This window comes from Arachis hypogaea, chromosome 3 (genome assembly GCF_003086295.3).
Source record: "Arachis hypogaea cultivar Tifrunner chromosome 3, arahy.Tifrunner.gnm2.J5K5, whole genome shotgun sequence".
In the NCBI taxonomy this organism is placed as follows: domain Eukaryota; kingdom Viridiplantae; phylum Streptophyta; class Magnoliopsida; order Fabales; family Fabaceae; genus Arachis; species Arachis hypogaea.
Window position 1 is genome coordinate 27,476,601 of NC_092038.1, and position 17,202 is coordinate 27,493,802.

The 17,202-nt window shown below is 26.0% G+C and overlaps 1 protein-coding gene across 1 annotated transcript; it reads right to left on the bottom strand.

Annotated features, from left to right (window-relative positions):
* Positions 1-2,035: 2,035 nt before the first annotated feature.
* LOC112790004 (cyclic nucleotide-gated ion channel 4) lies at positions 2,036-15,748 on the bottom strand. The gene is made up of 7 exons (XM_025832210.3): positions 14,712-15,748; positions 7,947-8,162; positions 6,614-6,930; positions 5,933-6,041; positions 4,723-4,959; positions 2,804-2,890; positions 2,036-2,735 (listed from the first exon to the last, which is right to left on the bottom strand). The coding sequence occupies exons 1-7, from the start codon at positions 15,321-15,323 to the stop codon at positions 2,220-2,222; spliced, it is 2,094 nt and encodes a 697-aa protein (XP_025687995.1). The 5' UTR covers positions 15,324-15,748; the 3' UTR covers positions 2,036-2,219.
* Between the last annotated feature and the right edge of the window lie 1,454 nt (positions 15,749-17,202).

Consider the following 17,202-nt stretch of genomic DNA (forward strand, 5'->3'; position numbering starts at 1 on the left):
AATTTTACACACAATATAATATTCAAAATAATAAAAATAATAATTTATAATGACTTTCTTTTTATTTTTAACATGACAATATTATTTTTCTATATATGTTTTTAACAAATTCTTTTATTTTTTATATATGTTCTTAAAATATTATCTCATATTTTTCTATAAAAATAATCTACATTTTTTAACCAAAGTAATTACTATAATCAAGATCATTTTAATAATAAATATTAATACAATATATTAATATATAAGTAATATATTTTTTATCTTAAATAATTTTTTTAAAAATCACTAATAATTTAAATTGTATTTAATTAAAAAATTAAGTTTCAATTTAATTATCAACTAATTAACTAATATATATATATATATATATATATATATATATATATAAAAGTATTTTTTTAAAATTTTGTAAGGGCAAATATCATCTTTTTCATTGCATTTAGGTCTGTCCCTGAAGGGAGGATTAATGGTGGTGGTCAGTGTGGTGAAAGGTGGTGGTAATGACTGGTGAGGTAGAGGATGACATAGAAGTGAGAGGTGGTGATTTAGTGCCAAGTCATCAATTTTGTTAATCACGTAAGCATTTTCTGTTTACAGAATGTGATCAACTAACGATCGGATGTTTTTGTCAAACTTTTAAATTTTTCGAGGATTAACTTATCTTTTACGTCTTTCAAAGTCTTTTTTGTGAACATTTAAATCTTTCGAGTATCAAATTAGTAGTTATTTCTATTTTTATTTTAAAAAATTAGTATCGAAATTTTCTGAATTCTTAGAAGTGACATATAGCTACTATCATGTCCTATCCTATTTAAGCCCGTCTTTATAACGAGGTGATCGAGTTGTAAATTGTTCATTATTTTAAGTTAGAGTTGTTTTTTTTTTCAATAATAAAAAAATAATTTTAAATTTAATTAAAAAATTTAAAAATAAATTTCACATGTCCACAATCTACATATTGCATATTGTAGCTAAATAAAATGAAATACATTAAAGGTCTAGAACTAAATGCTTCAACGTACTCAAATTCAAAATTTGTTATAGCAAGATTTTTGTAGATTTTATTTTTTTTAAATTATTATAAATTACAATAAAGAAGTAAAAATTTAACTTTCAACAAAAATATAAAATACCTATTTATTCATTCAACAAGACCAAATCACAAAAAATATGTTTGATGTTTATTAGAAAATCACAAAAGTTCTAGTAATTCATATATTAGATAGAGTCTTTGCTTTTAATTTAACCAATTAGTTATTTTTGTTTTGAATCACAAAAATATTTAACAAAAAAATTCTAAAGATGTTTAATAGAAAATTAAAAAAAAATTGAAAAAATAAAAAAAATTAAAAATTAAAAAAAATAGAAAATTAAAAATAAAATATTATGTGGTGTTATCTCTTTATCTTTGGCGAAGGAGTTGCTTAGCTGCTGGCTATTACTATTTGATGAAAGGCTTTAACACGAAACAGGATCTGTCGCAACTAAATAGATTACTAAGAAAGAAATCATGTCAGAAATGAAAGAGCAGGTGAAAAAAAAGAAGGCTGAACAAAACACCAAGGTGAAAAAAAGAATATTATGATTGTTTTTTTCTTTCTAATCTTGACGCACAAATGTATGTAGAAAGGAATATAGAGATTTATTATTCCTATAAGGCAAATAAAAAATGAATGATTTGAGTAGCAAAAGATTTTTTTGAACTTAGAATAGCAAAAATTGATTTATTTTCTTTCTATTATTGCTATTTGTTATTTTTTTATTTATTGCTTTTGACTTTATTATAAATATCTAATTTCTCCCTAAATAATTTTGATAAAAATTATACCTGTAATATTTTAGAAGAAAAAGAACTAGTAAATATAATTTTTTTTTATAGAAAATACAGAATTATAATTATAAGAAATTAAATTTCGACCTTGTTGGTAAAATTTGTCTAAAACAATTTCAAATAGAACTAGAAGTGTATATTTACAAATATATACCATTAGTTAATAAAAGAAATATGGTAGGATAAAATATTAATCCGAAGTTTAAAAGATGTAAAATATTGAACTACATTTATTTAAAAGAAATCTAAAACGTTGAACAAATGATTGAGTAATAGGATGGTGGACATAAACACACATATACACAGCCAATTTCTCATACTCCACAGTGAAAATTAGCCAAATAAATCTGACATGATGAGCATAATAATAGTATATCTCACGTTCTCAGAAGTCATAATCTTCCTGATTAGGCTTTGGAGAGGTTAACAATGCTGTATAGAGCCTAAGCCTGTCTTCTCCCATAGAAGAGGAACGTAACACAGGCCTCCTTGGCATTATAAAGGACAAGGAAGTCAAAGTCAACCGATGCTTGTACCTCCTCCACGCCAATTGAATCGCCACGGCAGCCCATGTTCGCCATCCTGGCGAATAATACCTGGCACTTCTTTTCACTTTTTCCTTCACAAAAGTATATCTAAAATGCTGTGTAACATATTTCACATCCTCGGCTTCTAGGCCGAATGCCTCGGTGGTTTCGAGTGTTACAAGAGTGGACGAAGACGGCGGAAGGCGCTCGATGAAGGGCCGCCTTAAACACCAGGAAAGGAGCTCGTCTCCGCTGAAGTTTCCGGGACCTAACATGCAACAACTTTCCACACCATCTCTTAGAAGTTGGCTGCTTTGAAGGTGACCCCTTACTACAAATAGCATTCTTTGGACTGGGTCTCCCTCTTTGGCTATCTGCACCATCATAAATAATAATTAATATAAAATTTAGCACAATAATGCTACATTGTTGTAGAGCTTACTGTTTCTCCCTTTGTGAATATGAGAGACTTCACGCGGTCACAAATGTTCTCTAGGACAAGTTCATCCATGTGCTGAAATAGTGGCACCTAAACCGAAGTATTGAGCAAGTGTTAGTAGTGTCGTTTCACGAACATAGATATTGTTGGGCCACTAACATGTTTTTATTTGATGGCCCAGATAATAGGTTTATCGTTTATCAAATTTGGTCTCTGTGTCCAAAGGCGAGGGGAGAAAAGTGAGAGAGAAAAAACAAGTCTAAAAAAATTGAGATATTTTTGGTGTATATCTCTTGTATATTTTTTTGTTTTTAATAATAGAAGTGATTCATAAAAAATGAGAGGAGATAAAAATTTTAGTTTTTATGCCATAACAAAAATATAAAAAAGAAAAGTGTATATAAAAAATAGCATAGCGGATCCCGCTAGGAAGACAATGGACTATTTGTACAATGTGTATAATCAGGGACGGATCCAGAAATGATATTATGGGGGGGCCAATAACACATATAATATTAAAAATTATGTAAAAAAAATTATATAATATAAGATGTATTATAAAAATATATTGACAGAGAATATATTTTAAAGTAAAAAAAAATATGTGTATACTTTTTACTAACAAAATGGTCGATTCTTCATATCATAAAATTCACCGATAATGGAATTTTTGTAAAATTTTTCAGTAATTTTCTTTTCAATATAATTAAAAAAAATTATCAAAAAATTCATCTTTTATTTTATTTCTAAGTTATTTTTCACAATATTCATAGTTGAAAAAGATCTATTAATTGTAGCAGTTGAAACAGAGAGAATTAATACCAAATGAATAAAAGAAGACTGCTACAAGAAGAAAAAGAATTCACTTTATGATATTTGAAATTTTTTATTTAATTAAAAAATATTAGTAATAATATCTTTTTCAGATTTCTTTAATATTGTTACTTACTTTTTAGATATTAAAAATTATTAATATTAAAATTAGACTGGATTTTTATTTATACCGGACTAAATACTAAATATTTTTTTAAAAAAAATTATTATACATAATAACTTATTACTCTTAAAAAAAGTTGGGGGGCCGAGACCGCCACTCGTCCCCCCTTATGTCCGTCCTTGTGTATAATGGCTATTGAATTGTGAAATGAACATCTCCTACACTATTTAGAATAACCATCCGAGTACAAGGGATAATAAACATCTTTAATACCATATCATGATACCACTCATCCCAAAAACTTCAGCTGATGGAAAAATGTAACACTAATAATTATATCTCTAATACTCTATAAACCTCCATTGTACACATTGTATAAATATTTCATTAGCTCATCGTACTTTCCCATAGCAAAAATATTTTTTTAAATTAAATAATAACTCAATAGTCAATAGTAACGGGGAAATGATTATTTCTTCTAATTGAAAATAGATATCTTCAATAGGAAATTCGTATTATGATTACCGAAGTCTAATACCTACCTTATCCTCTGTTGATTATAAATTCGTTTATTGAGAAAATCTACTCTTCAACCTAATTAATATTATTAATGATCCATTAATTATAAAATCATACATACATGTCACGGTAAAAAGTTCTAACTAGAATGAGTTTTAATTTTAAAGTAAAAAATGAATAAAAAATCATTTGACGCGTAAGTCAAGTCTCTTTTACTCTTTAAATTCTTTTTTTTTTTTTGATATCTTTCCAACTCGAAATTAAACATGCATTTTCTTTTTTATTTTCTTTTTTTTGTCTGGTATGTTTAAATATTTAGAAAAATTTTTAAGTGTTTCAAGAATATTAGTATTTGAATCATTTTAGACGTTAAGTGGATCTCAAATATAATAACGATCAATGACCAAATCATTGTACTTTATTGTTATATATATGTTATCCTGAGATTAGGAGGAAGAGTTTTTACCTGCTTGACCAAATCCAAACAAAGATGATACTTGATGTCTCTTCTTAGCCCTTCAGGCAAATTGCTGGTCATCTCACACTCATCAACGCCACGCATGGCGGCCCAACGATGCCGTTCATACGTTCGCACTCTCTGCCGTAACCCGGGCGGCAGCCGCCTCTTCCTCATCCACCATTCAATGTTCCTCATCTTCAGTTGCATTGCTTGCTTCTTTGATGTTGTTGCATGCAAAAACACCTGCTCCGTACATGCACATATATAGTTCCATATCATATTAACATTAATATAACTAAGTCTAGTATATTTAAACATGCACATCGTATACATGGGTTTAACGTGATCAAGGGCAGATAAAAATGTTTGGAAAATAATAAAAATTAATTGAAAATAATCCAAAATTTTTTTATTTTGCACTTTATAGTCACTGTTGAAATAAATGAAGATATAATTTTAGATATAATAAATATAAATTACTGATATTACATATATGGGATATTAAGTTAAACAAAATAATTTTTGGGTTATTGCCTTCCTAACATTACTCTTTAATAAAATAGAGTAAAGATTAAGAAAATTGTAATTCAATTTCTTATAAAAAACATAAGAGTAAATGGTCAAATTTGTTCCTGAAAAATTGCTCATTCTTTAAATTAGTCTCTGAAATATTTTTTTAATCAAATTCGCTTTTAAAAAATTTTAAGTTGATTACATTAGTCCTTCTATTACTTTTTTTGCTCATGAAATCAGAATTTGTTAATATAACATGTTAAGTAACGTCACAACACACACCAGACAATTCTAGTTGGGTACTAACATGATAAATTTATAAAATTAGATCAAATCATCAAATCAATCTCAAATTGAGAGATTTTAATGTCTCAATGTCTTCTTTAATTTGAAATTAATTTAATCTAATTATATAAATTTGTCATATTAATCACTAATTAGAACTATCATGGATATGCTATGGTCTGTGTGATGTTATTTAATGTGCCATATCAACAAATTTTAATATCATTGGCAATGAAAGTAGTAAAAAGATTAACATCACTAACTTAAAATTAAGAACGAATTTAATTAAAAAAATCTTTCAAAAACTAATTTAAAAATTGAGTGATTCAAAGATAAATTTGATCATTTACTTAAAAATATAAATAGAAGTTTCATATCATATGGACGACTGTGGCAATGTTAAATGTGTTTGATTTACCTTGATGTTTCCAATTAACATGGTGACAAGAAGAAGACCACTGGTCAAGACAATGATGTTAAAAACTACTTCTAGCCATTCTGTTGTGCTCTCTAGGTTACCAAAAGTGCTGGGAAAAAAAAAACAACGATTGAGGAACTATGAAGCAATCAAGCAAGTACAATAACAGTCCAGAAGAAACAGTCAAACAGAAGAAATGGCAATGCTATGCACCATATAGGTGCACAACATGCCTTATCTAGTTTCTGCCTTTGACCCATTTAGTACTTTTTATTATACCCAATACAACATTTCTTGTTTCTTGCCTTGTTTTTAAAATTTTAATTCCGAAACATATATCAAGATGAATATATTTAAGAACCTTACAAATTAAAGCAGAGGAAAGATTTTCATCAAAAGCAATGCAAAAGGTACGTACCAAATAGAGAATAAAACTAATAACTAGCTAGGATCTTAGTAAGATTATATCATCATTGTACTACATGAAAATTTCGTGCAAAATAAGAGGGTCCAAATATTCTCGAAACATTCTAGGCAATGAATGTACATAAAACATAATAATTCTCAGGCTTCGCATCAAGCTTTTCTTGAAATAGAAACATTCATCACCACGCAGCACAGAATAAAGTATAATATTTTAGTCATCAATCATCATCATGCAAAGTCAAGTATCGAGTGTACCTGAGAGTCATTAGGCCCCAGAAGATAGGGAAAAGTATCTTTTCCAATCGATTATCATTGGTGACAAGTTGAACAGTCCACTTATAAGCTCCATAGTTATACTTGTCAGACCCATCTAAGCAAATGGACCTTGCTTCCCTGTTCCCTGCCCAAGCCAACCTTGCTCTGTCACTAACCAAGCTTCTTGTACTTCCATAGTATATTGCTTCTTTGCATGAAAGAATCCTTGATCCACAACCATCTGTTCTTGCACACTGTTCTTTCAGGCACTTTGCTGCTCTCTCGATCCCTAACAAGTACCAACATGCCCCTGCTGCCTGTAAATTCATTTTTTCCATATCACTCACTTGTATAAGTAACTCATCAACAATACAACATAATTTTAATATAATTTTTTTTCAATAATAACATAACAATATATTAAAAAGAGGAGGAACAATACTAGAACAATAATATATATCTTTATCCTCTACTAATTCTTTAAATAGAAAAAAGAATAAAGTAATAAATTGGACTATACTTTGTTCTAATTCTGTTTAGTTTCTAAAATTGAAAGTGTCATATTTAAATAAAAAAAAATTTTATTTAGTTTTAATATAGTCATACCATAAAACCATATTAAATAATTAACAAAATTTAGTTTTTAAATATGAAAAACTTATATAACCAAAGTTTTGGGTTGTCGAGGGAAATTTTCCATAGTAGAGGTGACGATGACCTTGTCATAGTCGCTACCGGCGAATTTTTTCGCAAAAGCGGAGTTCTCGAATATATTCTCCATGTGCTCAAACTAAGGCTAGTAGTTTGTAGTGATATATCCGCTGCTGATCTTGTGCCTCTCGAGTTTGTACCTCTTCAGGGAAGGACATTAAGGCTTAGTGGAGCGGTACCGTTAATTATTTAACGTTAACAACAGGACTACATTGAATTTAAATAATTTTTTTTAGATTCAAATATGACACTTTAAATTTTAAGGATTAAAACAGAATTAGACCGTAAGGGAATAATTTAATACTTTACCCTAAAAAAAATCTAAGACTAGATATTTTAATTGTTAACAAAATTTTATTATTCTAGAAGTTTTCAAAAATTATCATCATCAAATAGATTGATTTTTCTATTGTTTTAAAAAAAGATTATTTTACCTTATAATGATATTTTTTAATTTAATCATCTTATATTATAAATTATACTAGGACATATTTATCAACAAAAATATTAAAAATTTGATAAATAGGGTAAAATAATTAAAATAAAATTGATGGAGTTGAATAAATTATGGTTGATGCATGTGAATGTAGGGAGAGGTATATCGATCTGTGAAGAAACTTACATGAGAGGCGACAAAATAGGCAATCATGTTAAGAGCAATACCCCACCAAACGGTTCCAAAAATGTAGCCAGAGAGGTTCTGCATTCTTCGAAGATGGCAAACTGCGTGATATATTTTGGGAAGGTATTGCAACAGAAACATTATCAGCAACACTGTCATCACCAATGTCACTGACCCTTTCTCTAACAACGATGGGATTCCCACCCACACCACTATCTGAACAACACACATTCAAATATATCACAAATTGTTAAAACATGCATTATATATATAATCTCAATTCTCTTTATTATTATTATACTTTTCATCTGCTCAATAGTACAATAAAATTTAAAATGACCAAAATAAATGTAAATATAATATAATTATGTTATCTATATACTAAAAATCAACTATTAAATTAATAATCACCTTTATAACATATATATTAAAATACACATTAAAAATAAGTTAAATATCATATATATTTAAATATAAATATATAATGATTGAGTTAATAACTAATATTTTGTGTGTACGTATTATTTTTAAATGTCATAAAGTGTGATTTTTTATTTTTCTGAACAATTTTTTGCATTATTATATATATATATATATATATATATATATATATATATATATATATATACTTTTATTTTATTTTTTATGCCAGTTGTATTTAAAAAGCAAAGTTTGTCCTTTGCTCATAAAAATGTTTAGACATACATATCAGGTACCAACCGTAAAGGTTACGTTTTCAAGCTTAGTTATCAGCTCTTAATTTTCAACTTTTTCCTGAGCACCTTTTCTCATCCGGCACATACAATAAACTTAATAATAAAATAATGAAAAAAAACACTCATTAGAAAAATAATGAACTAATTAAATCCTTGATTAGGAACATTTTAATACGTTCATCGGTATCCTGAAGTTGGTTCGTGTAAGGGTGTAACAATTAAACAATACTGAGATTCAAAACGCAGAAGAAGCATGAATCTTTATACGGATAGTAGTAGCTAGGGGACCACTCTGTATGTCTCTATACCTAACATAAATCTCTATCTCTATGGCGACAAAGCTTCAAAATTGGTGGTATCTCTCCCTGTGGCTCACATGTTCCAGATGAGTTGATGTTACGTGTAACATACTGTGTTTCTGTTTTGTTCATAGTGTAGGCAAAGCATGTTCACAGAGGTCCATCACAAAAGAGGCGTGTACCACCTTCTAATTAATAAGAAAATATATAACAACAATAACCTCTCTTCAATTTCGTCTTCTATATGAAGTTATTAAAGGAGTGGTAGAGGCAGCAATTTTTGTATTTTGTAATTATCAATTAGTCATTAATAATATTTTTAATAGTGAAATTTTTTTTATGATTAAGTGCTAGCTATAAAATACAAAAATTACTAACTCTTAGACTTTCTCAAGGTTATATTTTCAATTAGATCCAAAAAAATTTTAAGACCGACGTTTTTAGTCCAAAAAATTTATTTTGATGAAGTATTTAAATTTAATAAAAATAAGATATATATATATATATATTCTTTTATTACACTTTTTAAAATTTATTTTTTTAAATAAAAATAATGAATCTGAATAATATAAGAACTTATATATTTATTTTCGTAAATTTTAGAGACCTCACTATAATAAATTTATTTTAAGACGAAAATGTCTCAAACAAAATTTTTAAAGAACAATTTAAATATATTCTGTATATATAATAATCCGGGCACAATAATAAACAAAACGACAAACTTCTCGTGTTTTTAAAACATATTTATGTACCTACTCTAAGGGTAACTACAACCTACTCTAAGCATTGTTATTTTTATGAATTTACTTTCAGTTTACTATGTTGGTATAAAAAATAAGAATTTAATTCAATTTTCATATACTAATTTTGTAAATGATTTTTTTACTAACTACATATTGTCATATCGACTAAAATAATTTGTTTCAATGTATATGATTGAATAATTATGTAAAATGATTTATGTTTAATTTAAATAAAATTTTTTAAAGAAGTGCTTAAAATTTTAAAAAATAAAAATATCTTATTTGTATTTGTTAAATAAAAAAATTATATAATTATGTTTAATTTGTGTTTGTATTTATGTTTATATCTGTAAAAGTTATGAGTATTTCTAAAAGTATTTTAAAAAAATTAAAATTAATTTGTGATTATTAAAATTAAAAAGTCTGATATAATTTTATATATTAATAATATTTAAATTTACTCTTATCTTTATATTTTATGGCCTTTTTAAATTTTAAAAATGATTTTATTAAACATAATAATAATAATAATAATAATAATATTATTATTATTATTATTATTATTATTATTATTATTTGTATTTATTAAAAAATATTTCTGGTTTGATTTACTAAACAATAAATACTATAACTTTTTAAAAATATATATTTTAAAAATTAGTTGTAATAAATTACTTTTAAAAAATAAAAGTTTTATTAAACCAAACTTTATACTATCAATATATTAAAATTAGAAAACAAAAATAGCTGTTTTCGTGTATATATTACTCAAAGTGTCATTTAAAAAAAAATGTTTCAATTAAATAATTGTGTAAAAAAAATTCATAATTTTGATTCCTCAAAATTAAAATCAATTTGTTTATAATAGTTAGAAGTTACATTAAAAATAATAAAAATGAGTGATTATGGTTATGCTCATCAGTATATATTCTGAAGCATACAGCCTTTTGTTTTTAAAGAAAAAATACAGGTACACGTACCATCACAAATTAATTAAATTGACAACCATATGCAATTTCCTAAATTCAAAAAAAGATTAATCACCAGATGTCGAAATTTATTCTTAAATGCAGTTTGTTCGTATATATACGTCGATTGAGACATAATTCAAGTCGAGTCATATATAATTAAATGACTTCTATACTCCAATTATGGAGGGAAGTTATTTAATTTACTCCCAGAATCATTGGGACGTATTATGGAGGAAATAATCATAATATATTTAAAATGAAAGTATAAATTAAACAAAAAATTATTTACAAACTAAAATTACTTATCAAAATTAATTATTATATATTTGTATATTAATATATGTATAGTTTATTAATTTAATTTTAATGTGTGTTTTATATTTAAATATGTATTTAATATTAGTAATTAATTTTAATATATGCTTATCATAGTTGTAAAATAAATTTTAATGGGTTCTGATCAGTTAAATAGAGAGAATGACCGAAATATTTTAAAAGAAATTAAAAAGTTTTAGAAATTAAATTTTTTTATTAATTTTTATATGTATTTCTTAAATAATTATTTAAATATTTTTGTAAAAAAAAGATTAAATACATAAGTTATTAGACATTTAAAAAAATTTTACTTTTTGTTACTTTTTACTGAAATAATATTAATTTTTGGCTTTTATCGGTTTCATATTTTAAAATTATTTTATCAAATTTTAATGTTTTGTGCAATTTTGCCTTTTTATCTGAAATTTAAAGATAACAAGAAGAGACAAAAAGTCAGGTGAATCATAATAACGACTCCTTACTAATCATAATAAAACAAAAATATCTGAAAAATAATAAAAATTAATCTAAAATTATTGTATATTATATTTATTAATTATTTTAAAATAAATTAATTATATTAAATATATTATTATAAATATTATATATATAAAATTATAAATATTAAATTAAATAAGATTACTTTTTAATATTACCTCCTCAAAATTATCCTAATAAAATAGGCATACATATCCAATTATGCATATTGCATACATAAAGTGGATAATGAATTATGATGGACAGACATGTTGATACAGACACAGATACAAAATACAATACAATATAAAATATATAGATATACAAATTTTAAAATTTTTTAAGATATAAGGATACAATATATATATATATATATATATATATATATATATATATATATATAAAATATTTTTTAGATAAATTATAATAATATTTTATTAATATTAAAATATAAAATAAATTTTAATTATTTTTAATATTTTTTAATTATATAAAGTATTTAAAATATTTTTTATTTTAATAAATAATAATATATTATTTTTAAATTCATTTTAAGAATATATATTAAAAATAAAATAAAATATACTAATATGTAATAATATTTAGATGTGTTTAAGTATGTTTTAAAAAAAAATTTTAATTTTTATTATGATACAGTTGAACATAATAAACAAATATTTCAAAAGATTGTCAATAAATATCATATTTAAAATATATTCGATAAGTAAACACAACAACTGAACGTTAATGTATGACACGTGCGGTTGCATGTATTAGCTATATAATTAATCATTGGATTTTAGAATGGAGGGGAGAAAGAAGACATCAATAAGTTATTCTAATATACTACAAAATGAAGCCTCAGTCAAAGTGATTCAAAACGTCTTTAAATAAATATATTTGATCTCGTTTATGGACTAAATTATTATGTATTATATTTTAACATATAACATAAATTAAAAGTATTATTTTTATTAAAAAATATTATTATATTTTTAAAATTATTAATTTGATTTTTATAATAATATTTTAATTTGTTTAAAATTTAAATTTTTAACAAAAATTTTATTAAAAAATTATTTTATTTTTGTTATTTTTTATAAATTTTATATTATTTTTCTATTTCTATTTTATTATTTTAATATTTTTTCATTTTAATTTGCAAATTTAATAATTTTTTATGAATTAAATTTTTATTTATAATTTTTTATTTTAAAGATTTATATTTTAATCTATCAATTTTTATTTCTAATTATTTTAATTTTAATCTAATAATTTTTATTTATTTTTAAATTCTTTAAATAACTCTTATTGTAAAATTGAGATTTTAAAAAAAATTATTTTGTATTAATTAAAAAAATTTAATATCGTTTAAATTAATATTAGTTGAAATTATTAATATAATTTTTTTTCTTTTAGATCTTTAATTTTATTCATAGTTTATACTTTTATTATTACTCTACGTTTTTTTACTGTAGCCACATAAACAATTAAAAAAAAGTTATTTTTACCATATTTATAAGTTCATGCTACAATTACAACAGATGTCGGAAACAGAGTTGATCAAAGTTAAACACCCCCCCCCTCCCCCTCTTTTTTTTTTTTTTTAAGTCTTAAAACAGTTGAACATCTATGCGTCCTAGTTTTAAAGTTTTTTTTAGGTCAGAGTTACAACAATATTTATATAATTGAATTTAATTTTAATGTATTATCATTTGTAAAATAATTTTATATGTCTATCTAATTTATAATATCATATCATTAAAATTAACTATCTTTTACATTAATTATATATATAATAATTCAAAAAAATTAATATAATTATATAATTATATAAAATATTTTACATTATCAATTTCTTAAAACTAAACTCTACATAATATTATGCAAATAAAAAATTGTTATTCAAATTTCATCACGTTGGAACCCTGTTTGCAATATACTTAATAATAAAAAAAATGTTATATGACTAACAAAATTTATCACTTTTTGAGTTTTGACTAATATTTAGTCAATATTTTAAATAAATATTAAATTCTAAATCATAAATTTTAAATCCTAAATTTTAATATTAGCATAAAACTAAGGTGTTAGTCAAGTGTTAACTAATATTAATAGAATATGATATTCTCCTCATATTTCTCTAAATACAATTATATTTAGAAGTTAGCTCAAAGGTCAAGTGTTACTACTTATAGTTCTTATTAAAATTATTATGATCATTTTCACCTTTGCCAATATGAAGAAGTTCTTGTATGTTTTCAAAGAAATGCTGCGTCTATTAGTTGAAGTATATAACTTAAGTCTTAAATCAGTTTTTTTTTTTTTTTTTTCATTTTAGATTTCATATCAACTTGAGCAATATTAGTGTGCTTAATTTGGGTATTTAAATGAGCAATACCTAGTTCATTATCACTTACTACTATAAATTCAATAAGGCCTATGCGCAATTAACACTTCAGAAATACATAACTATGTTCCATGCCCTTGTCATCTCTTACATAGCATCGCCATCCAGTGTATTATAGAAAACAAAAAAATAACTCTATAAATATATTAGGTAGATTGAATAATGAAAAGTTAATTTTATTGATAAAGTGAGATATTGCTTGCAAATCTATAGTTGGTTTCGGTACTTATTTAAATGGATAAATAAACTTACCGTTTACCTAATCCAAATTTTTAACAAAAAAAAGTCTGTAGTAGCATTTTACTGTTATTAATAAACGGTATGGAAACATTTCTCCTGTGTACCAAACTACGAACTTACGACATAACGCGACAAAACACATAAATAATAATTAATGACCATGAAAAAAAGGGGAGCATGTTTTTTTGGTTTTTTGAAATAGCAGTATTCTATTCTCAAAGAGATAGAATAGCGTTGTATATATCCCAAATGTGATTAAAAATGAGGATCAATATTTAAAATAATTAATAAAACAAAAATTTTATAAAAATCATAAATTTAATAATAGTTAAATTAATTTTATATTTTAATTTATTATTTTATCAGTTTTTTTTTTATTTTAGAGAATCTGAATTAAAAAAAACATCATATACATTTAATTTTAATTACTTTTGTATTTAAATAAGCTTGGTATTTGGTAATTTAGAAGTATGCTAGTAACATTTTAAGCTTAAACGGTATTCTAATGTTGAATCTGTTGTTAAATTCTCAATATGTGCAAACACAGAGAGAGAGAGAGAGAGAGAGAGAGAGTTGAGAAATAATTGTAACCTGAGGTATTGGAAGGATAACAAAGATATCAAAGAAGAATCCAGTCTTAGCCTTGAGATACCCAACAGCTACAGTACGGGGGTTAGTGTCCCTCAGCACCCCTCCGCTGCTTCCATCACCACCACCGCCGGCGGCCGCAGCACCCAAACCAAAGATCCTCTTCGCCATCTTGAGCTGCAGCCACATGTTCCACACGTGCAGTGCGTCCGTCATGCAGCGCAGAACCGTTACCGTTACGGCGAACCAACCATCCACGAAGAGGCACATACACGTGTCGCTCACAGAGAGCACATAGAAGAACAACGGGTCCACGAATAGACCCGTCGCGCACACCAGAAGAAACACTCTGTTCCATTCCTGGACCCATTTCGACCTCGGGTCCAGAACTTTACCCGTTGGCCACCACCGCCTCCACCTGCTGCCGCGGGATCTGCAGCACCATGCTCTTTGGGTGAATTCTCTTTTGTCTTCGCCATAGTTGTGGTGCTGCTGCTGGTCATCGTCATCGAGGTCGCTGTCGTCGTCGTCTGTGACGACGTTGTTGTCGCTGGTGGAGTAGAAGTGCGTGTGAGAGTCACGTGACGTATCTTGCTCTGTGGTGGTGGTGGACATGGTGGTGTGGTGGTGGAGAGAGAAGGTTGTTGAGGGAGTTATTTGGGCACAGGTTTTGAGAGAGTGGTGAGAGTCTGGTGTATGATGTGTGCAGACTGCAAAGTAGAAGAGACGCAAATAATTGGAGAAGTGTGTATCTGAGAGAGTGTGTCTGATAAGAGTATAAAATTTAAAAGAAACCAAAAACCATTACGGTAATAATTTTTAGGCCAGTTCTACTATGATTATGGATACCATGGCTATCATGGCTACAACTTGACCAAGCAAAAAGCAATAATAGAATGACAAGTGGACAGCATTTGATTCCTTGTAATAACTTTTGACCCTTATGATTAATTCTTAAGCTGAGTTCTTCCGTGCCTAAAGATTACAGTTCCGAATTTACCGAAATGCTCAAATATCCACTAGAATTTAGAGTGTTGTTATGTGGGTGTGGGTCCAACAAAAATCAAAGTTTTTAAACGTAGTTATTTATCTATTTTTTTGGTCAGTAAACGGAGTTAATTATCTATTGGAGGATTGGATAAATGGCTTTCGTAAAAGTACGAGACATTACTGTACTAGCTTATTGAAAATCTGGAATGCTTTAATTTTTATTGGCAAATTCTGTTGTCTCTATAATTTTGGTGTCTAAATTGTTAAATTTGTCTTTTATAGTAAGTTTAAATTCTGTGGTGTTTATAATTTTGGTGTCAAAATTATTGAATTTATCTTTTGTGATAAATTTTAAATATTAAAAAATTATTTAGTTTTATATTTTTTAATTTAAATATTTATTTTTATTTCTTTTTAATAAGTTAGCAAATGTATATAGACACCATAACATACACTATTTTTATTTAACTAGTGTTCTCATTACTTTAAAAAACTATTTAAGGGTCATCTTATTAAATAATTAAAAATATTTTTTTATAACTTTTGAAAAAATATAGACAATAAATAAACTATTTTTATTAATCTGGCAATACATACAATATTAAATTTATTATTTATATTGTCAGCTTAAATTCTAATAATTAATAAATATTTATATATACATATTATATTTTATCATTTTAATTAATATATATATATAAAATAGTGTACCAAGGAATACTCTCATCATATATTAACCAAAAATCATTTAGATACTAGAAAGATTAGCTAGAAGAAAACAAGAAACCAAAGTAACTAGCCTAGTTAAAATCTAACTAAGTTTGGAACAAACCAAACTAACCCTACTCTACTCTAACTAAACCAGTTTTTTCCTCTCTCTCTTCACCAAAAACCGGTTCTTCTTTCTTCCCTCTCCCTCTAAAATTGGTTTTCCCTTCTTGATTATCACCAAGATATGTCACAACAAGAAAAATATTGAATATCGTGGTATTTACCAACAGATTTACTAAATAAATGCGATAATAACATGAATAACTGTTTTTTTTTCAGGCGTACATTTTATCAGCTAGCAAATTATTATTTATTATTATGACGTGCATGAATGACTGAGTTAAGAAACCATATTCAGGAGTAACTTCAGATAACGTTGGGTTACGAATATACAACCGGCGCATGAGCTCATGACCTGCACTAAAATCAGGCATACATCATATTGTTTGCGCATTTGCTTGTGATTGTTTACTGTTCATTTTCTATATTTGTGTCGTTAACTTTTATGTGATTTTTGTGGTTTGCTTATGTATATCTTCTGAGACTCTATTTAAATGAAAGATGAAAATAGAGATATGAGAAAAAGCTTAAGAAAAAACACTGAAAGATACGATTACGAAAAAGAGAGAAGTAACTTAATGTAACATCTAAGGTTAAGAGATTAAAAAATCGAATAATTTGCGACGTTAGAGCCAAGAACCCTAGGATTCACTCCCTTCATTTTAGGATTTCT

What these genes read in the sequence shown, in the direction of transcription:
- LOC112790004 (XM_025832210.3), bottom strand. Translation starts at nt 15,323, where the DNA reads ATGTCCACCACCACCACAGAGCAAGATACGTCACGTGACTCTCACACG. An exon ending in CCTATTTTGTCGCCTCTCAT is followed by an intron (nt 6,931 to 7,946) that starts GTAAGTTTCTTC and finishes ATGAATTTACAG; the next exon opens with GCAGCAGGGGCATGTTGGTA. An exon ending in TGTTAATTGGAAACATCAAG is followed by an intron (nt 4,960 to 5,932) that starts GTAAATCAAACA and finishes TGTACGGAGCAG; the next exon opens with GTGTTTTTGCATGCAACAAC.